The following is a 27,392-nucleotide window of genomic DNA, read 5'->3' as shown; positions in this document are numbered from 1 at the left end:
CGTAGACTCCAGTTCAGACAGGAATTCTTGGAACTGCCTGTGTTTAAGTCCCTTTGCTCTGATGAAGTTTATGCACGACACCACAACCTTCATTACAGAATCCCACTTCAACACTTTGCAGCACAGTGCTTGCTGGTGAATTAGGCAGTGGACTCGTAGCGGGCGGTGAGACCCCTTTTTCCAACTCCCGGTTCATGCGTCCTATTAGACCGCGAGTTTCGCCCACCATGCTAGGAGCCCCGTCAGTCGTGATGCTAGCTAGCTTTGACCAGTCCAGGTCCAACTTCTCCATGGTTTGGCACACTTTGTCAAAAATATCCTCTCCGTTGTAGTCCCTTTGAGACTTTGGAGGGCTGCCAGCTCCTCGCATATCTCAAAGTTTGCGCTAACTCCACAAATAAAAATGAGCAGTTGCGCTGTGTCTTGCACGTCCGTGCTCTCATCCAGTGCTAATGAAAAGAAGTCAAATTCTTTCGTCTTCTGCTGCAGCTGGGCATATACATTACTCCCGATTTCTTCAACGCGTCTGGTGATTGTACTCGCCGACAGACTTACGGCATTAAATGCATCTTTCTTCTCGGGACACACCTCCTCCGCGACAGCATCCATACATTTCTTAACAAACTCTCCGTCAGTGAAAGGCTTACCGCTTCTTGCTATCAGTTTAGCAACCCGAAAGCTGGCCCGAACGGATGCCTGGTTCAGCTGAGCTTGGCGTACAAATGTATTCTGCTGAGATAGTAGTCCACTTTTTAGCTTTGAGAGTTTGTCTGCTCGTATTTGGCCTTGCAAGCTATCGTACTTGTCTTTGTGACGGGATTCATAGTGTCGGCGAAGATTGTATTCTTTGAATACCGCCACCGTCTCTTGACAGATGAGACAAACAGCCTTTTCTTTGCATTGAACAAAAAAAAATTGTTTGTCCACTGCAGGTTAAATACCCTGCATTCTGAATCAATTTTTCTCTTACCTAACCTTTTCGCCATTATTCCGTTCTCTCTTTGACAGGGCCGGGCCTAGGATTTTTTTTCTGGAGGCCAAATAGGAAAAAAATTCGATAGCGTCTCTGGTATTGTTCAGAGGGCCGGGCCAAATGTGCTGACGGGCCGTATCCGGCCCGCGGGCCGTAGTTTGGTGACCGCTGCTTTAAGTAATTATATCTACTCTTGTTGTACTTCGGCTGCATATTTTCCACCAATTTCTTCAAATCTAAAAACAATGTGAAGCCTGCGTGTATACTTCATATTTTGACTAATTTAGTATGGCATCCGGGAACTTTTGACATACTATGATCAATAAGCATACCATGTACTCAATCCACGTCATAAATAGTACAGTTAGTGCAGTTAGTATGAGTATTCAAACACCGCTCAAGTCCCAGAATCACTCTTATCATGGAATTGCAATACTATATTCTCAAAGGGTCCTGATTTTAAAGCCACAATCCCCTTTGTTGCATGGCATGTTCCAAGGCCTTTTTTGTTATGCTCTTGAGTGGAAATGAGTAGATGGTTGAATGATGTTGGTTTTGCAGTAGCTCTGAAAATGATGAAAGCTTCATGGCATTGTGACTTGTGAGTGAAACATTGCAGTTCCATCTCATGAACCCATTTCCTCTATTGTGTTCAATGCCGTTACCAGGTTTCCTGTTTCCATTGTCCCACAGTACAGCAACTACTGTGGGAGCACAGACTGTCATCGTGTCACTGTGCTGCTGTGCCAATAGCAGAGGTTGGAGAGGCGTGTGTGCTGCTGAGAAACAACAGCCACATGCTGTGTAATAATGTAATGTTTTAAATGAGATGTTAGGCCTAGCGTTTCATCTTATTGGTTGTTGATGAATTAAGAAAACCTACACAATGTTAATTCATGTAAAACCATAGGCTAATATCACAACTGTAGTATCTAGCAAAAATATGTTAATTGTGACAGTCTAAAGACATGACTTGAGTGCTGTGCTTTAGCTAGGTAACTGTAAATGCACATTTTATTTAGAAAGTAGAGGTATTGTTCCCTGATTTTTTTGTTTGTTTTTGTGCTGCACACAGTGTACACCTTCAGTGGCTTCAGTTTGCCAAGGAGGAGGGAGTAGGCTAGGAACTGCACTCTGGAAAGTGGGATTTGTGTGCCCTGACACGCACACTATCCATGGGGAATTTCAGGCCCAGATAAGAATCACGCAATCATGTTGAGGATATAGGCTCGGCCTAATAGAGAGAAGTGTGGCTACCTGACCATAATGGCAGCTGAGCAACAGAGGGCAAGTTTCGGGCATGACGCCACACGATGTGTAACCTATGTCAGTGTTTCCTGTAGCTTAATCCACATCCAGGGCTTCTTTAAAGTAACTGTCCAGCGTTTCCTGATTTCTATGAAATATGAACCTACAATAAATAACAATGTGAGGGAAATTGTTTTCCTTCCAAAATATTGCAATTAACTATGTTTAAAAATGTGCTTTTCTGTGTTGGAATGGTGTTGGTGTACCCCAACAATAGAATAGTTAGGGTGTATATCGGTCATTGAAAATATTTGTGCAAGTGGACTGCTAATCAGACTGCATCCTCCTCAGGAGGATGACATCATCCTTTTAGGAAATAGCAAGCTTTTTTAGAATCTCTCTGTTTGAGATACAAATTTGAGGTGGGGAACTTTTAAGTGTTTTTTTTTGTTCTCGAATTCCTGCTTTGGCCACATGCGTATGGGATGAGTCAACAACATTCAGGTATGCGTTAACAGAGTATAAACTTTTTACAGGACAGTTCCTTTAACCAAAATCTTCAATAGAAAGAAACTAATAGAGGGGTGAGGGGCTAGTTATCAAATGTCGATAATTTCAAGCAGCAGTAGGCTAAACATTATGGTTACTTGCAAGTGGTAGCCTAACTCAGAACAACATCTGCCTGTCTGTGTCTTTGAGAATGAGGAGTTGATAATGTCAAGTCAATGCCCTGTCCTTTATTGCCTTTTATATACAGTCAGATGCTGTTTAATTCTATTAGCCTATCAGCCAGCAGCTCTAGACAACAGTGGACATCACGCTACCAAATTGAGGCTATAACAAACAATCCAATGAGCTCAAGATTATTATTATTATTAGGATATCTTGAAGTTTTGCTATTTCATAAAAGGAATTGGGGCCGGGCCCTCTTCTGTTGTATATGTAATTACCATAATCTGTGTCCCAAATGTCACCCTATTCCCTATACAGTGCAGAACCATATGGCCTCTGGTCAAAGTAGTTCACTGTATTGGCAATAGGGGGACATTTGGGTGCAGCCATAGTGTTGTCGGAGCCAGGCACTGGTCTGAATGCATCATTTAGGTTTGAATGGCCCATGGTACTAGTACTACCACCATGTCAAAAGAACAAATCCAGACAGACAATGTGTATGGTTGGACCTAGTCAATGTTCCTAATCGCAGTAGTATATCTGTGTGCTATAGACAAAGGCTTGGCATAGCTTAGTGCTGCTGACTACATTCTTCATGTAAACATGACCAGAGAGAGAGAAGGAGAGAGTGGGCCATTAGTCTCTCCTAAGTGTTCTTACCCGCCTGACGCTACTCTCTTCCACAAACTGTGTGCTTCCCAAATGGCACACTATTCCCTATTGTGCACTACTTTTGACCAGAGTTCTAGGTCAAAAGTTATGAGTAGGGTGCCATTTTAGATGCAGTCACTAGCCTATCTGATAAGGAGACTTTTCTCTTCCGTGTGTTCTATTTTGGATGTGGAATAGTGGTTCTGCCTGTTGCTATCTCAGCAGAGAAAGTCAACAAGAACATGTCCCCTTCCTTCCCCAAGCTTGGCTATTGTTCAGGGCGGAACAGTTCTGGCACACAACTGGGCCAGCTGAGGAAGCTGGATTTTGAGAGCGGGGTTCCGTTTTAAATCAAATCAAACCAAATGTATTTAAACCCAGCCTAAAACCCCAAACAGCAAGCAATGCAGGTGTAGAAGCACGGTGGCCAGGAAAAACTCCCTAGAAAGGCCAAAACCTAGGAAGAAACCTAGAGAGGAACCAGGCTGAGGGGTGGCCAGTGCCGGGTGGAGATTATAACAGAACATGGCCAAGATGTTCAAATGTTCATAAATGACCAGCATGGTCAAATAGTAGTAATCACAGTGAACAGGTCAGGGTTCCATAGCCGCAGGCAGAACAGTTGTAACTGGAGCAGCAGCACGGCCAGGTGGACTGGGGACAACAAGGAGTCATCATGCCAGATAGTCCTGAGGCATGGTCCTAGGGCTCAGGTCCTCCGAGAGAGAAAGAAAGAAAGAAAGAGAGAATTAGAGAGAGCATACTTAAATTCACACAGGACACAGGATAAGACAGGAGAAATACTCCAGATGTAACAGACTGACCCTATCCCCCCGTCACACACACTACTGCAGCATAAATACTGGAGGCTGAGACAGGAGGGGTCAGGGAGACACTGTGGCCCCATCCAATGATACCCCCGGACAGGGCCAATCAGGTAGGATATAACCCTACCCACTTTGCCAAAGCACAGCCCCCACACCACTAGAGGGATATCTTCAACCACCAACATATCATCCTGAGACAAGGCCGAGTATCACCCACAAAGATCTCCGCCACGGCACACCCCAAGGGGGTGCCAACCCAGACAGGAAGACCGTCAGTGACTCAACCCACTCAAGTGACGCACCCCTCCTAAGGACTGCATGGAAAAGCACCAGTAAGCCAGTGACTCAACCCCTGTAATAGGGTTAGAGGCAGAGAATCCCAGTGGAGAGAGGGGAACCGGCCAGGCAGAGACAGTAAGGGCGATTCGTTGCTCCAGTGCCTTTCTGTTCACCTTCACACTCCTGGGCCAGACTACCCTTATCTCAGCTCGCTGGTCACCATAGCATCACCCACCTGTAGCACGCGCTCCAGCAGGTATATCTCTCTGGTCACCCCCAAAACCAATTCTTCTTTGGCCGTCTCTCCTTCCAGTTCTCTGCTGCCAATGACTGGAACGAACTACAAAACCTCTGAAACTGGAAACACTTATCTCCCTCACTAGCTTTAAGCACCAACTGTCAGAGCAGCTCACAGATTACTGCACCTGTACATAGCCCACCTATAATTTAGCCCAAACAACTACCTCTTTCCCTACTGTATTTATTTTATTTATTTATTTTGCTCCTTTGCACCCCATTATTTTTATTTCTACTTTGCACATTCTTCCACTGCAAATCTACCATTCCAGTGTTTTACTTGCTATATTGTATTTACTTTGCCACCATGGCCTTTTTTTGCCTTTACCTCCCTTATCTCACCTCATTTGCTCACATTGTATATAGACTTGTTTATACTGTATTATTAACTGTATGTTTGTTTTACTCCATGTGTAACTCTGTGTCGTTGTATGTGTCGAACTGCTTTGCTTTATCTTGGCCAGGTCGCAATTGTAAATGAGAACTTGTTCTCAACTTGCTACCTGGTTAAATAAAGGTGAAATATAAAAAATAGGACCTACCGAAGAGATGAGTCTTCAGTAAAGACTTAAAGGTTGAGACCGAATCTGCATCTCTCACATGGGTAGGCAGACCATTCCATAAAATTTTAGCTCTATAGGAGAAAGCCCTGCCTCCAGCTGTTTGCTTAGAAATTCTAGGGACAATTAGGAGGCCTGCGTCTTGTGACCGTAGCGTACGTGTAGGTATGTTACGGCAGGACCAAATCAGAAAGATGGGTAGGAGCAAGCCCATGGAATGCTTTGTAGGTTAGCAGTAAAACCTTGAAATCAGCCCTTGCCTTGACAGGAAGCCATTGTAGGGAGGCTAGCATTGGAATAATATGATAAAATTTTTGGGTTCTAGTCAGGATTCTAGCAGCCGTATTTAGCACTAACTGAAGTATATTTAGTGCTTTATCCGGGTAGCCGGAAAGTAGAGCATTGCAGTAGTCTAACCAAGAAGTAACAAAAGCATGGATTAATTTTCCTGCATAATTTTTGTATAGAAAATTTCTGATTTTTGCAATGTTACGTAGATGGGAAAAAAGCTGTCCTTGAAACAGGACGTTCGTCAAAAGAGATCAGGTTCCAGAGTAACGCTGAGGTCCTTCACAGTTTTATTTGAGGCGACTGTAGAACCATCAAGATTAATTGTCAGATTCAACAAAAGATCTCTTTTTCTTGGGACCTAGAACAAGCATCTCCGTTTTGTCCGAGTTTAAAAGTAGAAATTTGCAGCCATCCACTTCCTTATGTCTGAAACACAGGCTTCCAGCGAGGGCAATTTTGGGGCTTCACCATGTTTCTTTGAAATGTACAGCTGTGTGTCATCCGCATAGCAGTGAAGGTTAACATTATGTTTTCGAATGACATCCCCAAGAGGTAAAATATATAGTGAAAACAATAGTGGTCCTAAAACAGAACCTTGAGGAACACCGACATTTACAGTTGATTTGTCAGAGATTTCACAGAGACAAACTGATATCTTTCCGACAGATAAGATCTAAACCAGGCCAGAACTTGTCCGTGTAGACCAATTTGGTTTTCCATTCTCTCCAAAAGAATGTGGTGATCGATGGTATCAAAAGCAGCACTAAGGTCTAGGAGCACGAGGACAGATCCAGGGCCTCTGTCTGATGCCATTAAAAGGTAATTTACCACCTTCACAAGTGCAGTCTCAATGCTATGATGGGGTCTAAAACCAGACTGAAGCATTTCGTATACATTGTTTGTCTTCAGGAAGGCAGTGAGTTGCTGCGCAACAGCCTTTTCTAAAAAAATTGAGATGAATGGAAGATTCAATATAGGCCGATATTTTTTATATTTTCTGGGTCAAGGTTTGGCTTTTTCAAGAGAGGCTTTATTACTGACACTTTTAGTGAGTTTGATACACATCCAGTGGATAGAGAGCCATTTATTATGTTCAACATAGGAGGGCCAAGCACAGGAAGCAGCTCTTTCAGTAGTTTAGTTGGAATAAGGTCCAGTATGCAGCTTGAAGGTTTAGAGGCCATGATTATTTTCATTATTGTGTCAAGAGATATAGTACCAAAACACTTGAGTGTCTCTCTTGATCCTAGGTCCTGGCAGAGTTGTGCAGACTCGGGACAACTGAGCTTTGAAGGAATACCTAGATTTAAAGAGTCCGTAATTTTCTTTCTAATAATCATGATCTTTTCCTCAAAGAAGTTCATGAATTTATTACTGCTGAAGTGAAAGCCATCCTCACTGGGGAATACTGCTTTCTAGTTAGCTTTGTGACAGTATCAAAAATACATTTCGGATTGTTCTTATTTTCCTCAATTAAGTTGGAAAAATAGGTCGATCGATGAGCTCTATGACATTCTCCCAATCTTCTTCTGGATCATCCAAATGCTCTCTAGCAAACTTCAGACGGGCCTGGACATGTACTGGCTTAAGCAGGGGGACACGTCTGGCACTGCAGGATTTGAGTTCCTGGCGGCGTAGTGTGTTACTGATGGTAGGCTTTGTTACTTTGGTCCCAGCTCTCTGCAGGTCATTCACTAGGTCCCCCTGTGTGGTTCTGGGATTTTTGCTCACCGTTTTTGTGATCATTTCGATCCCACGGGGTGAGATCTTGCGTGGAGCCCCAGGTCGAGGGAGATTATCAGTGCTCTTGTATGTCTTCCATTTCCTAATTATTGCTCCCACAGTTGATTTCTTCAAACCAAGCTGTTTACCTATTGCAGATTCAGTCTTCCCAGTCTGGTGCAGGTCTACAATTTTGTTTCTGGTGTCCTTTGACAGCTCTTTGGTCTTGGCCATAGTGGAGTTTGGAGTGTGACTGTTTGAGGTTGTGGACAGGTGTCTTTTATACTGATAACAAGTTCAAACAGGTGCCATTAATACAGGTAACGAGTGGAGGACAGAGGAGCCTCTTAAAGAAGATGTTACAGGTCTGTGAGAGCCAGAAATCTTGCTTGTTTGTAGGTGACCAAATACTTATTTTCCACCATAATTTGCAAATTAATTCATTAAAAATCCTGCAATGTGATTTTCTGGATTTTTTTTCTTTTTGTCTGTCATAGTTGAAGTGTACCTATGATGAAAATTACAGGCCTCTCTCATCTTTTTAAGTGGGAGAACCCGCACAATTGGTGGCTGACTAAATACTTTTTTGCCCCACTGTACCTCTGACTATTAGATGTTCTTATAGGCACTTTAGTATTGCCAGTGTATCAGTATAGCTTCCGTCCCAATCCTCGCTCCTCCCTGGGCTCGAACCAGCAACACAACGACAACAGCCACCATCGAAGCAACGTTACCCATGCAGAGCAAGGGGAACAACTACTAGAAGGCTCAGAGCGAATGATGTTTGAAACGCTATTAGCGCGCGTTAACTAGCTAGCCATTTCACTTTGGTTAAACAGCGCAATGCTTGACGCACAACGAAGAGCTGCTGGCAAAACTCACGAAAGTGCTGTTTGAATTAATGTTTACGCGCCTGCTTCTGCCTACCACCGCTCAGTCAGATACTTCTATGCTTGTATGCTCAGTCAGATTATATGCAACGCAGGACACGCTAGATAATATCTAGTAATATCATCAACCATGTGTAGTTAACTAGTGATTATGATTGATTGTTTTTTTAAAGATAAGTTTAATGCTAGCTAGCAACTTACCTTGGCTTACTGCATTCGCGTAACAGGCAGTCTCCTTGTGGAGTGCAACGAGAGAGAGGCAGGTCGTTATTGCGTTGGACTAGTTAACTGTAAGGTTGCAAGATTGGATCCCCCGAGCTGACAAGGTGAAAATCTGTCATTCTGTCCCTGAACACGGCAGTTAACCTACCGTTCCTAGGCCGTCATTGAAAATAAGAATGTGTTCTTAACTGACTTGTCTAGTTAAATAAAGGTATAAAAATTAAATAAAAATCGGCGCCCAAAAATACCAATTTCCGATTATTATGAAAACTTGAAATCGGTCCTTATTAATCGGCCATTCCGATTAATCGGTCGACCTCTAGTTCTTTGCCCTGCACCCGTCTCAAGCTGGACCTCCGTCTGTCCTGGCTTTTCTCTGAAGGAACGAAAGGCTTATGGCCCAGAGGAAGCGACAGCAGGCTGGTCATGGGATGCGCGGAGAGGTGTTGCAGGGATGGAGATAGACTGTCATAGAGAGTGGTGTTGGGGTTAGGTTGTTTAGTAGAAGTGTCTGAGCTCTGTGTAATGTTACTATAATGGTAGCCTACACATATTAACTTGTTCAGTTCAGAGTCTGTCCCATCAGTTATGTGAGATATGCGCCATATATCCCTTAGAGGTCAGAGAAGAGCTCTTGGAGCCTGTTGATGTGTCTGTGCATGTGGCACCAGTGAGAGCGTTTCCAAAATTTGTCCTCAAGAAAAATTGGTTCTCAACTCCTGAGTCACTGCTGTAGGCCTAGTATTTTTCTAATTATTCAGACGAGGAAAAAAAATGACTGTTGGAAGCATTTTACAAAAGGTTAGCTAAATCACACATCCTCTCTTCCTGAATCATCCATCCTCTCCTCTCTGGGTCTGTTCAGGATTACAGGGGAAAATCATGTCACGGGGGATTTAAAAGCCTCTTCGCTGAGATTCTCCAGTGTTCCGTAAGACTGGAAAGAAAGGGAGGACGGATGCTTCCATGTGTCTCCCTTTTCCTGTAGTGTTTTCCCACTGGCAAGCTTCTCAACACTGTCCTGGCAACGTTCTCCACAAGACCCTCCCTGGCTGATTAGTGTGTAAATTAATTTTGGATAGGCAGCAGGCAGATCCTCAAGGCTAATTCGTTGTTATACTGACCATCTGACACTCAGCCAGAAGCCTCTGGGCTTCTCTCCCTATGATCTGTGTGTATGTGTGTGTCAGGGTTTCCGTTGGCAAAATGTGGCACCGGACATTTGACAGACAGCATTTTAATTTACTGGACATTTTGAGAAATGTACCTGACCCCATAACCAGATTACGGCATCCACCAACTGTACTCAGAATGGCAGAAATCACATTTAGATTATAGTAATTCATAGGATGCAACAATGTACGGTTCGGTCCGTCTTACCGAATTCTGATGCGCACTTTGAAGGTAATAGAATAACTGTCCACATTAACTTTTTCTCAGCCAACAAGATGAGTTACGAACAGAAAAATAAGTAGCCTCTGTTAGAGGTAGATTAATCGGAATGGCTGATTAATTAGGGCCGATTTCAAGTTTTCATAACAATTGGAAATCTGTATTTTTGGGCGCCGATTTCCGATTATTTTTTTCAGTGTAATAAAAAAAAAAAAATGTTTTACCTTTTATATAAATAGGCAAGTCAGTTAATTAAGAACACATTCTTATTTTCAATGACTGCCTAGGAACTGTGGGTTAACTGCCTTGTTCAGGGGCAGAACGACAGATTTTCACCTTGTCAGCTCAGGGGTTTCAGTCTTGCAACCGCACAGTTAACTAGTCCAACGCTCTAACCATTGCACTCCACGAGTATACTGCCTGTTACGCGAATGCAGTAGAAGCCAAGGTAAATTGCTAGCTAGCATTAAACTTATCTTATAAAAAAACAATCATAATCACTAGTTATAATTTACTATTCCAGGTTAGCAGGCAATATTAACCAGGTGAAATTGTGTCATTTCTCTTGCGTTCATTGCACGCAGAGTCAGGGTATATGCAACAGTTTGGGCTGCCTGGCTCATTGCTAACTAATTTGATAGAATTTTACGGAATTATGACAAACATTGAAGGTTGTGCAATGTAACAAGAACATTTAGACTTAGGGATGCCACCCGTTCGATAAAATACCGAACGGTTCCGTATTTCACTGAAATAATAAAACGTTTTGTTTTCGAAATGATATTTTCCGGTTTCGATCATATTAATTACCAAAAGCTCGTATTTCTGTGTGTTATTATGTTATAATTAAGTCTGATTTGATAGAGCAGTCTGACTGAGCAGCAGCAGGCCCGTAATCATTCATTCAAACAGCACTTTCGTGCATTTTGCCAGCAGCTCTTCGCAAGCACAGTGCTGTTTATGACTTCAAGCCTATCAGCCTAATGGCTGGTGTAACCAATGTGAAATGGCTAGCTAGTTAGCAGGGTGTGCAGTAATACTGTTTCAAACGTCACTCGCTTTTAGATTTGGAGTAGTTATTCCCCTTGCGCTGGTTTTGTGGATCGATGGGTAACGATGCTTTGAGTGTGACTGATGTCGATGTGTTCCTGGTTCGAGCCCAGGTAGGGGCGAGGAGGGGGACGGAAGCTATACTGTTACACTGGCAATACTATAGTGCCTATAAGAACGTCCAATAGTCAAAGGTATATGAAATGCAAATGGTAGAGAGGGAAATAGTCCTATAAATACTATATTAACTACAACGTAAAACCTCTTACATCGGAAAATTGAAGTCTCATGTTAAAAGGAACCCCCAACTTTCATATGTTCTCATGTTCTGAGCAAGGAACTTAAACGTTAGCTTTTTTACATGGCACATATTTTACATGGCACATATTACTTTCTTCTCCAACACTTTGTTTTTGCATTATTAAAACCAAATTGAACATGTTTCATTATTTATTTGAGGCTAAATGGATTTTATTGATGTATTATATTAAGTTAAAATAAGTGTTCATTCAGTATTGTTGTAATTGTCATTATTCACAAGTAAAGAAAATCGGCCGATTAATCGGTATCGGCTTATTTGGTCCTCCAATAATCGGTACCGGCGTTGAAAAATCATAATCGGTTGACCTCTAGCCTCTGTCAATGTACTATCCCCCATAGTAGAAAAGTGTATCTATTCTGTTGATCAGCTTGTCGAGAAAGAAATTCCAAACAGACTCTGGGACAAAAGCATACAACCAGTAGGCCTAGGCTACATAAAGAGAAGTTAAAAATCGACGAGTCGGATGCACAAGATTGGAATATTTATCCTAAAATGTTTATAAATTATTTCTTCACATAAGCGCACAAGGCAGTAGGCTTTGCATGAATGTTTGTTCCATAATGCAATTCATGGGAAAACACAGTTGTCAAAGCGCAGGCACATGTCAGCGGTTTCCTGTGACCGAGATGAAAACATCCAATAGTAATTTAGAAAGAAGTGAGATACAATATGTAACAACTAGCATGGGTTGCTAATATGACTAGGATTGTGCATTTGGCTACTGGATGGTAAAATAATTGCCTCCATGGAAATTGTCTGATTTTGGCTAGGCTACTTTGAAGCAAGGTAAGAAATGCCTCATATGTAGTAAAATGTTCAGGTTTCAAACAATTAAATACATGTTTTCAAAATGCATACGGCCTCTAGCTCATTGCAAAGTGGTGTGACGCACTAATGAAGCCTGCCTTCCTTTCCCTGTGCATTTGCTGTTTAAAATTCTGCTTTCCGCTCAAAGACTATCTGTATGCCGTACAAATGTGCTAAATGGCCTACATAACGAATATGTAGTCTATAGACACGGCAATTTAATTCCCCCAAATTATGCAAATGAACTGATAAGCATGACCAGTCAAATGTATTTCCATCAATGAATAGGTCCAAAAAATATTATTTCGCAATTTAATGTTTTTCTTCTTCTCTCGGACAATTGGCTGGCGGCAATTTTATTTATCGACTTTTCTATAAAAAAATATTGTCCAAAAGCCAGCTATTACCGGCTAATGGAAACCCTGATGTGTGTGCCCACTCAGCCAGGACAGTGCCAGGGGTCCGGTGCCTCTGAGCGTTCACCCCTATTATCACCGTCTGTGTGTGTCACATGAGACCATAAACACTCGTCGGTCAGTCGGTATTCTCCGAGCCTTTGCTTACGATGTCAAGGTCACATTGCTAAGTGTTTGTCCACCACTACCGTTGTTGTGGAAGTGTTGTGTTCTTTATTTGGGTTAATAGCCCATCGAGGCGGATAGCTCTGACGTAATTGATAATGGGCGGGAAAATGACTGAGAATAAGCAGTGACTGGCTGACTCCACTTCGAAGTAAAGTTATAGCTACAGTAGGGCCACAAGCTTGTTCTGACCATGTGACCTGACCCCTCTCGCGCTCTCTTGCTTTTTCTCTCACTCTCTCTGCAGAAAATGCTGAGTCGGGGGATCTGAAGCACTTCTTTGACCAGTACTACTCTCACATCTACTATGTGTTCTTTGAGAACTTTGTCACCATTGAAGTCAGTCTCAAACAAAAAGGTGAGAATACAAGGTCAAGAATACTCTGGTTGGTTGGCCTGACACAGGTATTGTTTCAGCCACTTCCTCACATTCACTTCTCTTTTGTAGGTCACAAATCGCAAAGGGAAGAACTTGACTCCATTCTATTCATATTTGAGGTAAGACTGTTATTTCTGAAATATTGAGGATAGTAGTCCTTATTGTCACAATTCTTGAGAGTGATGGCATTTGATTTGATTGGTCGATAATACACAGAATTCCTAGAAAGTAGAATGGAGTAGGTGTAACGGAGGGTTAGCCTAAGCAGGTTAGTGTGTAGGCTACTGTAAATCAGAGATTAGGGTGCTTCTGAATGTTTTCTAAAGTTGGTTTGTCAACTCCTCAATCCCCATGTGTGAAATCTCCCCCAGACCTTGAGTGTGGAGCCATTGAAACACACATATACAGGCATATGCCTGGCCACGGGATGTTATTAGACTGGAGGCTACATTCACTGAGGCCTCGAGGCTTGTAGCGAGATGTTCTATTTAGATTTCAAGGATCTACATGATCTCACATCTCTCACTCACACTTTGACAATAAGTATTTAAGATGACTTAGTTGTTTAAGGCACGTGTGTGATATTTATAGACACATGCGTTGAACTGAGAGGCTGGTTTTTGGTCCAAACAAAATGGGTCTGTTTGCCAAACAGCAAATGGCCGTTTATCAGTTGACATGGGGTGTGAATGAGTCATGTGGCATTACATCTTCATAGTCTCCTTACAGGGTGGGCCAAGTCCACATGCTGCAGTTGAGCTTGCAAGTAAGCATTTCACTGTGCTGTTTTACACCTGCTGTATCATGTGCACATGACACACAAACCTCACAACTAAGATCACTGCCAATTCCCTGAGAGAATTGAGTGTCAGAGTGACAGGACTTAAGTACATTTACATTGTAGTCTTTTAGCAGACGCTCTTATCCAGAGCGACTTACAGGAGCAATCAGGGTTAAGTGCCTTGCTCAAGTGCACATCAGCCGATGTGTCCCCTAGTCGGCTCGGGGATTCGAACCAGCAACCTTTCAGTTACTGTCCTGGCCTCTTAACCGTTAGGCTGCCTGTTTCGAGTGTTGAAATGTGTGGGATTAGACAAACTATTGTAATGTAGGTTTCTGTTCACCCCTCCCTCGTCTTTCTTTCAAAGATGTCCATGGGAAGGTGTGTCTTCAACTCACCTCTCCCAGGTTGCCTCATTGTCTTCTTCTTGAGATATCTACCGCTTAGCTGGTTACCTCATCCATAACGGAGAGGCGAGGCGTCTGACAGACTACTTGGATAATTGCCCATATATTCCACAACGAAGATGGATTATTTTGTTTCAACGCGGTAGTAATACCGACACTGGCCTAAATACCGTTTCTGACTGTTGTAATTTATGTTCTGTTTACAGAAGATTCTGCAACTCCTACCAGAGCGAATACACGGACGATGGCAGTTCCACAGCATAGGTACATTTATACTAGGCCCTTGTACATGTTGTGCCATTGTGAGTGTGGACGTTTTTATCAGCTACCGTGTGTGGGAGTGCGTGTTCTTTTTTTTTGTTGACCTAATCAGACATTTTGTCCCATGTGTTTGAAATCAGGTTAGGCCAGTTACATGGATATTGGGCCCACGCACTCCTCCCTTGCCAATGTCTCTTAGTTCTGGTTGTAGCAAATTGATTTCCTACATGATTTGTAACATGCGTTTGGAGTGAGAACGGAAGGCGAGTAGAGCGCAGCGCAGCTCTGCCCTCTCCTCACCCCTCCACTAGGTGGTCTCTCCTTTTCCACTGCACTGAGACCACTGTGCAGTTGGATACAAAGGCCACCCAGAGAAAGACAGAGAATGCCATGGACCTGGGGATTAGGGTCTCCTAGGTCTGACCGAGTACTCTGACATGTGCTGTAGTACTGGGGGGGAGGGGCTCGCTGGTTATTCATATTCTGGTTGATGTGAATTGTTCTTCCCTCACAGGCCTCATCCTAAAGAAGCTGTTGCACACTGGGAACTCTTTAAAGGTATATCAGATTGGTCCTTCACTTGTCAGTAGCATAGCCAGTAGCCAACTTGCCTCTGATTGATGTACAACTTTTGTTTTTGTAATAGTCTTCCTGTTTTTCTGTTCTCTTCCTATTTTGCAATGGTGTTGACTGCTGTGGGCATTTGGTAATGGTATGCTCATAGAAATAGACTGGCTAGAGTCGATTTCTATGAGTATGTCCCTGACTGTCTCTCTCTTTCTCCCCTGTAGATCCGAAGGGAGGGTGTGCGTCTGTTCCTGTTATGGATGCAGGCCCTGCAGGGTAACGCACTGAGAGAGCAGCTATGGATATTTGCCTGTCTGATCCCAGGCTTCCCATCCCCTCAGTCAGAGCTGGGACCCCGTACCCTGGACAACCTGGTGAACCCTCCTCTCAGCCTTCAGGAGAGTCAGTATTAATGCTTTGTTTCTAAACCTGTTACCTTGTTCGTGACATGTTATTAGGAAGAAGCTTGAGGGCAACCCAACAACTATTTCATATTCAAACTGATATGGCCAATTTCAAATTTAATGGTCATACAGGTACCAAATTATTGAACACGTAACTGTGGGTGTACCTCTCAAGGTGTTGATTCTGCTGCATTTGGGGTCCTTTCTCTTCCCTTCTTCCATTCCTTCAGCTCAAGTGACTCCAGAAGAGATCAGTCCCCTGGTTCCTCCACAGTCAGGGGATAAGGGCCAGGAAGACCTCACAGGATACTTTCTGGAGGCTCTTCTGAAATACATGGTAAACCAGGTACTCTTCCCTTTATTACTAACACTGCTATAATGCTTGGCGTGGATGCAGCATTACCTTCTACCGACCGGCAAGCCTTTTGACATGGCCTTCTGACATGGCCTTCTGTCTGTTTGCAAGCGCAAACGGTGGTAACCCCCTGAAAAGTGGCTTATGTCATTTTAAATAAGCTTGTGTCATTTTAAATAAGCTTGTGTAACGGAGTTAAGAACGTGCCGTAAAGGCCCGCTACTGCTAGCTTGAAATGTTGCGGATGGAGCCATCCAATCAGTACCGTTTTGGGTGGCTCAACCCATTACAACGTTGTCAAGGAGCACGGTCACGTGTGTTGCAAAGCAGAGGATCACTGGTTCAACCTCAGTTTGGGGAGGTTGGACAGTGGAATAAGCAACACACTGACCACCATTACATTTTGCATCTGCATGCTTTCGCTGCAGTGTACTGTACGCTGACACACACTCACTGAGCTAATGGCTGTGCTGCTTTCTCTCTCTGTGGCTTTCCCAGACAAAGCCTCCTCTCCCTGCATGTCTCTTATCCTGTCTGTTATTCTTTGTTTACAGTAGTCTTGCTGTGTTGAGGGTGTTCTCATGAAACCAGTTGTAACCATGGCAGTAGCAAATAGATTTAGAAAACCATGATGCATCTGCAACAATCAACTATCATTCTGAAGGCTAAGATGCTTAGTTTATGGTACAGTGACTTATTTTAAATACACCAATTTAGTAAATTTCCACCCCAAATTCTCATTACCGAAATGCGTCCGGATTAAATTCTTCAGTTATTTTATACAATTTTACTTTAGAAAAACACAATGTTGCTGTGGTTTGTCCATAAATCATACAAATTGTATACTAGTTGAAGTTTACATTAAACTATAATTTTTAAGTAAAAAAAGTCTGGTCATGTTTCTCAATACCGTAACACTTTTTCAAGTTGCTTTATTTTTTAAAATGAAGTTTTATCCATGATGCATCTTCTAGAGAAGTAGTCCTTAGATGAGCACAAGTTAATGTCATTTCTTCACTTATATGTCTCCAGAATGAGTATCTTATTCTCAAACACCCACTTGGGGAAAAAGAGAACCATTACCTTACCAACATGGAGACATGAATGGGCTTTAGTAATGTGGTCAACTGTTTGCTGACTGATAATGGCTGTCTCCTGTTACTTTCAGATTGAGCTAAGGGCCTCTCATTACCGAAACACAACTTTCTCATTACTGGATCATTTTTAGGTCAATTTTGGCAATAAGAACCTTCATTTCGGTAATGATAATAAGCTAATTCTAGTAAGGTATAATCAGTGGGTGTACTGTGCTGGTCACCTCAATTATTTACTAGAACTGCTTACGCCTATTGTATAGATTTTTTTGTAAAAAATAATTTGATTAAGTAAGGGTTGTCAATAAATATGGGTATTTAAACCCCATTTAATTGACATAAAGCCACAATCTAGAGTTTGTGTTTTCAGCAAAGAGCAACCCCACCACTAAAAATGACATCTATACACAAGCTATTATAACAGACAAGAATCACAAAAGGTTTTTGTAAATAGAGAAATGGCAAAATACATTTTAAATGTACACTGAACAAAAATGTAAACACTACATGCAACAATTTAAAAGATTTGAAATTGTAACTGAGTTACAGTTCATTTAAGGAAATCAGTCAATATAAATACATTCATTAGGCCCTAATGAATGTATTCAGACCCCTGGACTTTTCCCACATTTTATGTTACAGCCTTATTCTAAAATGGATTAAATATTTTTTTCCTGTCATCAATCTACACACAATACCCCATAATGACAAATCATAAACCCGGAAATATCACATTTATATAAGTATTCAAGCCCTTTACTCAGTACTTTGTTGAAGCACCTTTGGCAGTGATTACAGCCTTGAGTCTTATTGGGGAGTTTCTCACATTCTTCTCTGCAGATCCTGGGTGTTCTGGAGCAGATTTTCATCAAGGATCTCTCTGTACATTGCTCCGTTCATCTTTCCCTTGGTCCTGACTAGTCTCCCAGTCCCTGCCGCTGAGAAACATCCCCACAGCATGATGCTGCCACTACCATGCTTCACCTTTTGGATGATGCCAGGTTTTCTCCAGGCGTGACACTTGGCATTCAGGCCAAAGAGTTCAATCTTGGTTTCATCTGACTAGAGAATCTTGTCTCTCATGGTCGGAGTTTATTTTTTTTAATTTTATTTTTTTACTGAGGAGTGGCTTCCGTCTGGCCACTCTACCATTTAGGTCTGATTGGTGGAGTGCTGCAGAGATGGTTGTCCTTCTGGAAGGTTCTCCCATCTCCACAGAGGAACTCTGGAGCTCTGTTTGAGTGACCATTGGGTTCTCGGTCACCTCCCTGACCAAGGCCCTTCTTCCCTGATTGCTCAGTTTGGCTGGGCAGCCAGCTCTAGCAAGAGTCTTGGTGGTTCCAATCTTCCATGTAAGAATGATGGAGGCCACTGTGTTCTTGGGGACCATCAATGCAGCAGACATTTTTTGGTAACCTTCCCCAGATCTGTGCCTCGACACAATCCTGTCTCGGAGCACTACGGACAATTCCTTCAACCTCATGGCTTGGTTTTTGCTCTGACATGCAATGTCAACTGGGGGACCTTATTGACTGGTGTGTGCCTTTCTAAATCATGTCCAATCCATTGAATATGCCACATGTGGACTCCAATCAAGTTGTAGAAACATCTCAAGGATGGTCATTGGAAACAGGATGCACCTGACCTCAATTTCAAGTCTCTTAGCAAAGGGTCTGAATACTTATGTAGATACGGTATTTCTGTTTCTTATTTTTTAATAATTTGCGAAGATTTCTAAACCTTTTTTCGATTTGTCTTTTTGAGGTACTGTATGTAGATTGATGAAGAAATGTTTGTCTTTAATCAATTTTAGAATTAGTCTGTAATGTAACAAAATGTGGAAAAGTCCAGGTCTGAATACTTTCCGAATGCACTGTATGGATTTCACATGACAGGGCCTGGGAGGGCATAGACCCACCCACTGGGGAGACAGGCCCAGCCAATAACAAAGTTTTCCCCACAAAAGGGCTTTATTACAGACATAAATACTCCTCAGTATACTGTGTGACAACTGCACATTTTATTGGCCTTTTAATGTCCCCATCACAAGTTAAAAATATTAGAAATTGATTCGGATAACTTTTTTGGACTTCAAAAACTTGTGGTAATGATAATTTTGGCGTCAGTAGTTGTAGAAATTGTTGTAAAATGCATAATATCTGATCAGCAAACATAACCATAGTTATGAATTCGATAAATACAGATCGTGATCCACGAGGTATTATGATAGGAATTTATTTTAGTTTTTTTTGTTGTCAAAATTTCATGAGAATCACCCTGTTGTTGTCTTACACCCTGCAGGCCAAAAGTCTGGAGTGGAAGTGCAAAGATAACCACGAGAAGGGCTTCGCATTCCTGTTTGGAAACTTCAAGAAATATTACCTGCCGCACATATTCCCTAACTTTTCCAAGGAGACCAGTTTGTACCATCCCATACTGGGTGAGGAGAACATCTGAATTAGTATGAGATAAACAAACAGAAACTGATTTTTAGTTTTGCATTATACTATAGTGGTGCAGTGTGCATAAAAGTCCATTGATACCCTTTTTGACACTACTGAGCCGTGTTATACATACATCCTTCGACGTAGCTCGTCCTAATACTTCTATATTTCTTCATTCTTTTCATTTTAGCTTTATGTGTTGTGTATTGTTAGATTTGACTGCACCTTTGGAGCTAGGAACACAAGCATTTTGCGACAACCGCAATAACATCTGCTAAATATGTGTACGCGACCAATACAATTTGATATGACCATGTGCTTAAACCATGCCGGAAAGAAAATATCAGAGCCAGCACAGTACGGGTGGCACAATGGTGTGAGAAGGGGACTAGCGTTACATCCTTATTCTCTATTCACCCTCTCTGTCTGTGTGCCCCCCCCACAGAGGTTCCATCAATGAGACCAAAGCCTTACTACAGTGTGGTGAAGAAAGACCCAGAGACCAACGAGGCAGTGTACTGTACCAAGGAGAGCCTCCTCAACGCCCGGGTCATCTTCATCCGCTGGCTGGTGTCCTTCTGGCTGGAGCCACGCTCCAACACTGGTACACACATCCCCGGGGTGGACGGAGAGAGGGAGAGCGTGCCAAAGAACATCCAGGTAATCACTATATACACACCCGAGGGGAGACTTCGCCAGGGTTAGCACAATGTATAGTATCAAGGCACATGGATGGAACGTTTGGGCACATGGCAGCCGGGCTACTGGACAACAATTTCTACTAGCCCGGGTCCACAATTGATGCCATGTGATATTTTCCATCCCTGTCTAGTTATCATAGAGTGTGCCAAAAAACATCTATGTAGGTCATGCAGGCATCACACTTGAGGGAAGTTAAGAGGTATGAAGAGTTAGCATAATTATATCTTCACATTAAACGCGGGCTCTGGGACAGCTTTTCAGTTGTGATATTGCTCGGTCTGTGGGTTATACTAGTGAATCTCCAACACATGCATTGTGTTACATATATATTTGCCAGGCCTTATCGAAGCTGTACGGTGGTCACTGATGATTGTGTTTCTCTGGTTGTCTCCCAGAGGGCAGCAGCTGGGCTGGCTGGGCGGGGACATGGGCTAGGGGATGACTTGGGCCCCAGGGCAGACAGCCTGGATGGAGGGATAGGTTGTGAGAAGGAGCAGTCCCACTCTAACACCTCCACCCTGACAGAGAGGGAGCCCAGCTCCTCCAGCCTGTGTAGTATGGACGAGGAGCACCTCACTGACATGGAGGTTGTGAGAAGAGTCCTCTGTTCCTCCAGGACCAATGTCAACTTCATCACTGAGATTTTCCGACAGGTACAGCACACCTACTCACACAGTACATTGTGTTTGGCTGGTGCTCTTTGTAAAAAAAATACATTTTAGTCCTTGGGATCAATACATTTCTTCTACTACTACTGGGTCATTCCAACAAAATCCCCTTTTGGTCCCTTGTTATATTTTAAGTAGAAATTGTGCACCAATATTGAATTGTAAAAGCCTGTTATAGTAAAACTGCACTACGCCGAAATTGCTCCGACCATTTCCTGGTTGCTAAAATTGTAATTGTTCCCCTAATTTCAGATTACGTGACAGTCTAGAGAATCATTGTACCATCTAAACCGCTGTGACATATATTTCCCAAAACCAAAAATGTTGTATTTTCAGCTGGTGTACAAAACTGAAAGTAAAAGATGCAAAAGAATCTATTTATGAACGGGAAGCATAGGAATAGCGCACAGAACAGATTTACTGCTTCTTAGACCTGCTTTCAATGCGAACGACAGATCTTTTACTCACATTTCTATGTGAATTTGTTCATGTTACCCAAAAAGTTAATGTTGCAGCTTTAAATGAAGTGCCGTTTAATATGAACCACATGGAAAATTCAGTAGGTCAGATTTCTTTATATGAATGAGGACTTGCGAAAGTGCCAAAATTCATCAGTTTGACATGTACCTCTGTGCCCTTTCTGTGACTTCTAGAAAGGTTTTAAGATACTTAACCCCCAAATGTCTTAATGTTCACGATCATTAGCTAGGTTTCATGCAACTATTCTAAAATCCAAATAAAGAAAATATGTGCATTTTCCCACCAGTGGTTTGTTTCCACCAAACTGACTTGCTGCAGAAGAAAAATCTGTACGTGATTTGTTAATCTGCATATAGCAAATGTGCCTGCTTTGGTCTTGGTATGTGCGATCTAGCCAACAGCTCGCAGATGCAGTGCGAGAATACTGTGCAGGTAGGCTTGTCTCCATAATGAGATTATTATGAGATTATTATATTATTATGGGGTTTTATTTGTCAATCGTCAGTCAAGCATGTCACCAGAATCAGACCCTCAATATTTCTTTTGCAAATGAGCATCAAGATCACTGTGCACTTTCACCACACTGTGAAGTTCATCATAAATGATTGATTCTGTAGCCTAATAAACTGCATGGTTTCCCAAGTTGTAGTGGGAGGGCCACACACCATATCACGTGACTCCAAGTTAACTTTGATATGATGGTTTTTATATCAATATTTGCGCATAAAGGTGTTGCCACCGCCATTTCTCACTTAATCATTTTACAGATACAAAAAGATCCCAACCATGTCGAACGAACAAATGATCTGTCAGCATTTATACAATTGTACCGAAACTTCCTGTTTCCATCACGGATTTGTTTCTTTTTTCGGTATGACTTTATTCGCATAAAAACTGGATGTAAACGAGGTTAGTGGAAAGCCCTTGTTTATTGCTTTGACAAAGTCATTTCTAAAGATGTATTTAATGTGATTCGTGCTTCATTGTAGGGTCACAAAAACCTGTCCCTCATTTTAAGGTTACATGAACTGATTAAAAAAAATATATATATTTTTTTTAAAATATGTTTTCAAAAAAACATTGAACATTAATAGTCAAATCATAGTGTAAAAGCAGGTTAGCTGGTTCTACTCTTTTAGTTTAAGATTTAAGATGAAATCGCCAACCCGGTTACTTTATTTGACACTTAATAGGCACATATTATATTTTTGTATTTATTTAACCTCATGAGATTGGGAAATCAACATGTTTTCTTAATAAGTTGAACGTGCTGTTCATGACAATGTTGAAATTAGGTGAAATCAAAGTTACACTACACAAAAGGGACTCATTTTGTGGAACGACCCTACATATACTAGTACACACTAAATATCCCTGTAAAAGTCTGTTATTGTGGGTCAGTATGCTCCACAGAGAGCCACTAGGATAAACAAGTCTGCTCCATTTGAATCCAGCACAGTGACGTTGTTGTGTTGTCGTCAGGCCTTCCTGTTGCCAATGTGTGAGGCTGCAGCCATGAGGAAGGTGGTGCGTGTGTACCAGGAGTGGTTTGCCCAGGAGGACAAACCTTTGTTTATGAAGGAGCCGGAGGAGGAGAGGATATTTTCCACCGCCGGAGAGGTTAACCTGGAGCCTGTACCCCAGCAGGGCCCAGAGAAGGAAGAGGTGAGGGCTGGAGCTAGGGCTATGGGTGGGTGAGGATGGATGCACCGGGGACCTATTAATTAGGACACACTAAAGACAAAAATGAGTCCAGGTAGTCACTCATGTTTCAGTCCGTTTTCTTACATTTGGTAATGAACACAACCCTCAAGACAAAGGAGACAGGCTACATCATGTCTTCATGGTCTCTGTCTAACATATGTTGTGTATTTGCGCTTCTTTCTGTGTCCTCTCAGAGGGTGAATAAAGTGTCTGAGAAAGAGCTGCTGGAGTACAGTGTGCATGCAGGTGTTCAGCCCACTCTTCAGGTATGTTCTATTGGCCAACTCACACATTATGCACAATAGGCAACCATATTAAGTAATTATGTAACGATCACTAACTTCCATCCGGTACTGTCCAGTTCCATGCCTTTCTTCAACACCGTAATCTCCCTCTCTCTTCCACCCCAGGTGTTTGTCACCAACTCGGCCAATGTGTTTCTGCTGGAACCAGCCAACGAGCTGAAGATGCTGCTAGAGGAACATGTTGACATGTGCAAGAGAGTCCTTAACATCTACCGCAGCCTGGTTATGCATGAAACCATGGACCAGAAGACATGGTATAGCACAACACTAACTGAGCAGCCCATGGGTTTTAATGAGGAAGCATAGCATACATTTACGGCCAGACACAATTTGTTCCCCACAACTCCCATAAGCCCTAACCCTTCAATGTTTGCAGATCTGAGGGGTCTAGACAGGTATAAGCAGTGTATTGGGGGAGCTTAATTTTTTTTCCTTATACCTACAGAAGGGTTAGGGCCAAGGTGGAGAGGTAGGGCCTTTCTACTTTTTGTGCAACATATCCTTATGTGACCACTTCTCATTTGTGGTGCATCTGCTTGTCTGTGCGTCTGTCTGTGCAGGGAGCAGATCCTTCTGGTCCTGCTGAGGGTAACCGAATGTGTGATGAAGAGACCTCCCTCAATCATGCCCCACGGCAAGAAGAACATGACCCTCTCAGGGAGACTGGCCGGGGCAGTCTTTCAGGTACCCAACGTAGCACTCACAACATACAGGTGTGTGCCCTAAATGACTCCCTATTCCCTATATAGTGCACTACTTTTCACCAGGGCCCATGGGGCTGGTGTCAAAACTAGTGCACCATATTGGGAAGACTGAACCATTTGGGACACATACTGTGACTAACCACATGGGGGTGCTTTCTCAATGGTCTTCTCTTGATTCCTTGAATCCTCACCTTGCTTCCCACTGACAATTAGAAAATAATTTGGGAAATGACGGAAGAGGAGGACACAAGGAATCGAGCAAAGACTTGAGAAAGAGCCATGGTACCTCCACAAACTTCCTCCGCATGAAACCTAACAAAGGGAAGTTTGCGATTGACGTTTCTCCTTTTCATGCTAGTCTTTCTGCCTCTTCCTCTGGTAGACCCTGATAGTGGCGTGGATCAAGGGGAACCTGAACGTGTACATCTCCAGGGAGCTGTGGGACGACCTGCTGGCCGTGCTGTCCTCGCTCACCTGCTGGGAGGAGCTGGTCACAGAGTGGTCCCTCACCATGGAGACACTCACCAAGGTTCTGGCCCGCAACCTGTACAGGTAAAAACAGAATAGAACGTGTGCTCGCACACACGCACTGAGGAAGGCAAAAGCCAAAGGGTTTTGTTAAAAGACATGTTGAAAATAAAATAATATTAAAATAGAGGTTGAAATTGTAACGAATCTAAGTGAGTGCTGGCCCCTTTTAAATGTTGCAGTCTGGACCTCAACGAGCTGCCGCTGGACAAGCTGAGCGAACAGAAACAGAAGAAACACAAAGGGAAAGGTACAACTCTATCACTGCTTTACACTCTGAGACACACTGCTTCCACTCTCTCTAGCTCTCCCTCTCTTTCCCTTTCTATTTAACACCACAGAGACGAACCAACCTGTACCCGATCTTTTCCTTCTGTGTGGGTCACTAGGGGGAGCTCACGAGGGCCAGAAAATGGCTGTGGACCGTTCGTTCTCTAAGAGCTGGAGCAGGGACCAGCCTGGGAGTGGGAGCGGCCAGGCAGCAGCCATGAGGCAGCGCAGTGCCACCACCGCTGGCTCTCCGGGCATGGAGAAGGCCAGGAACACCATACGCCAGAAGACTGGGGGTTAGTGTCACAGCCATCATATTTATCATACTACATGTCTATATACTGGAGGGTTGGTTGTCTTAACCTCGTCAAGGTGTTTATGTTTAAAATGCTGCATGTAATGGTTCCAGTATATCTATACATGGTACATTGTAAGGTTTTGGTATGATGATCAATGTTGCCATTTAACTGTCGTCAAATTGACCAAGGCAAGTTATTCCTATTTTAGACATTTATACATAATCATTGAAATGGGAAATCGGTACTGTGTAGGCGTCCTCCAGTGAAGAATCGTTAAAATGAGCAGGAGGATTTCGTTGGCTTACGGAGGGCTCTGTGACCTGGCTCCTGAGAGACAGACAAGCAGACAGACAACCAAACAGACAGACAGCCACCTGCCTCCACACAGCAGCTTGTCACCTTTGCCTTTTCCTTGTCCTCCTCTCTCTGAAGGTCACTGCTCTCTACCTTGCTGTCACCGTCTTTTCCTCTCACTTTCTCACCTTCTCTCCTTCCTCCTTTCCCCCTTTTTAACTTCCCCTTGTTTCTAAACTCCACCCTTTTCTATCCATTTCCTCTGTCCCTCTATTTGATGACCCCTACCGTTCTTTTATTCTCTTCCTTCCCCCCCGTTCTTTCAACTCTTCTCCCTCCTTTCTCTCCTTCCTCTCCTCCCTTCTCTCTCCTCTCTTTGGCGGCCATCCGTCCCTCAGCCCTGCGTAGCTGCTCTACGGGCGACAGCCTCCTGTCCCAAGCCTTTATCCGCAGCGCTAAAAGTGCCCCTGTCCTCGTCCATCACCACCACCCTCTCCTGCCTGACTCTGTCCTCACTCCCCTAGCTGACAAGCTGGCAGGTAGAGCCCACTACTCTACGCCTGTACCTGTGTCTTTATCTGTATCTCTACCAACTTCACTTCTTCATTCACTATCTGTGTGTACTTCTTGTCTGTCTTTGCATATGTGTGTATGCAATGTTTTCTATGCTTGCGACTCCACACAGCCTGCTCGTCTTGGGGGGGGGGGGGGCTCTTGTTTGCTGCCACACCATTTCATAAACAACTGAAAGGATATTTCTCTCAGGCCAAGACTCTGGGGGTGTTTTTATAGTTTTAAAAAAAAAAAAGTGTTTGTCCTGCATGTGGTTTGGGGTGCCTCCCTATTCCCTATCATTGTATGGTTTGATGACATCTGCTCCAAATGACAGATATTGTCAACCCAGAGCCGATTTTTGGATGAATTCTCATTTGCTATTATTGATGTATTCTAATTAGTCTTTTTCCTCTGTGGCAGCTGTTTTGTCTTTTGATATGGATATTATTTGATGCAACTGAAATATTCATTTATTAACCATGAAAAGGAATGCTGTTTTTGCCATGTTTTGTGTACCATTGTTTTTGTATCCGTGAACATGCATACATAACACGTTTGGTGCTCCTGGTTCCAGCGATATTGGGTTAGAATAAACCTTTGATACAAGCTCACCTACCTTCTACCACCTGATCCTCTAATCCTATACACATATATTAGATGTATAGGCAATTATAGACATGCAATTGATTTGATTTGACAATGCCCACAGAAGCTGCATATGGACATGTCTGCAAACTATATAAGATCATATCGCTGGACCACATTGTTGTGTATGTTACTGTTTCCATTCCCATCGCTGTATTTCCTGCATGTAGAGTTAGTAGGACCCATCTCCAATGAGCTGTGCTCTGTGCCCCCCCCCCCCCCCCCTCTCTGTCCAGACATGGACGATACCCCGATGGCATCTCGGACCCCCAGGATCCGCCACTGCTCCCAGAGCGAGGATACCCCGGCTTCGGAGTTGTTTTCGGCGTCTTGCGACCTGGACCCCCAGGGGTCCACGCTCCCCCGTAGCAGCAGCGCCTCCGACATCATGGAGCCCTTCATCGCCGAGAGGGTCAAAGGTGCACTTCCTGTCCCTGACAGTCCCCCCGCTCACCCCACCACTGCTGTCTCTGTCCCCCACCACCACGCCCTGCACCCCTCCAAACCTCCCACTACCCTAGGTAGCAGCGTGGCCTCTCTGGAGGTGGGGGATAGCATCTATGACCACCTGTGGCAGATGATAGGCCCCCGCCCCCTTGCCCATGACTGGACGTGTGGTGGAACCTCCTTCTCCTCCACCCTCACCCAGTCCTCTGAGAGAGAGGAGGGGGGGGAGACTGAGGGGGAGGAGGACCTGCTTAGCTCTCTCAGGGAGTATCTGATGCAAAGAAGCCTGGAGGAGGGAGGTGGAGGGGGAGAGGA

The 27,392-nt window shown here is 43.4% G+C and overlaps 1 protein-coding gene across 1 annotated transcript in view; it reads left to right on the top strand.

Annotated features, from left to right (window-relative positions):
• Positions 1-27,392, top strand: part of LOC115146051 (ral GTPase-activating protein subunit alpha-1-like) — a 76,773-nt gene that overhangs the window by 6,834 nt on the left and 42,547 nt on the right. Inside the window, 17 exon segments of the mRNA XM_065004163.1 lie at positions 13,032-13,142; positions 13,233-13,282; positions 14,558-14,615; positions 15,127-15,170; positions 15,404-15,581; positions 15,814-15,920; positions 19,334-19,472; positions 19,922-20,136; positions 20,574-20,831; positions 22,809-22,991; positions 23,225-23,296; positions 23,441-23,589; positions 23,896-24,019; positions 24,422-24,591; positions 24,750-24,817; positions 24,957-25,133; positions 26,867-27,392. Of these exon segments, the coding sequence (XP_064860235.1) occupies positions 13,032-13,142; positions 13,233-13,282; positions 14,558-14,615; positions 15,127-15,170; positions 15,404-15,581; positions 15,814-15,920; positions 19,334-19,472; positions 19,922-20,136; positions 20,574-20,831; positions 22,809-22,991; positions 23,225-23,296; positions 23,441-23,589; positions 23,896-24,019; positions 24,422-24,591; positions 24,750-24,817; positions 24,957-25,133; positions 26,867-27,392 (2,629 nt within the window).

The sequence above is a fragment of the Oncorhynchus nerka genome, linkage group LG18 (assembly GCF_034236695.1).
Source record: "Oncorhynchus nerka isolate Pitt River linkage group LG18, Oner_Uvic_2.0, whole genome shotgun sequence".
In the NCBI taxonomy this organism is placed as follows: Eukaryota; Metazoa; Chordata; class Actinopteri; order Salmoniformes; family Salmonidae; genus Oncorhynchus; species Oncorhynchus nerka.
This window is presented reverse-complemented; position numbering and strand designations above follow the sequence as displayed.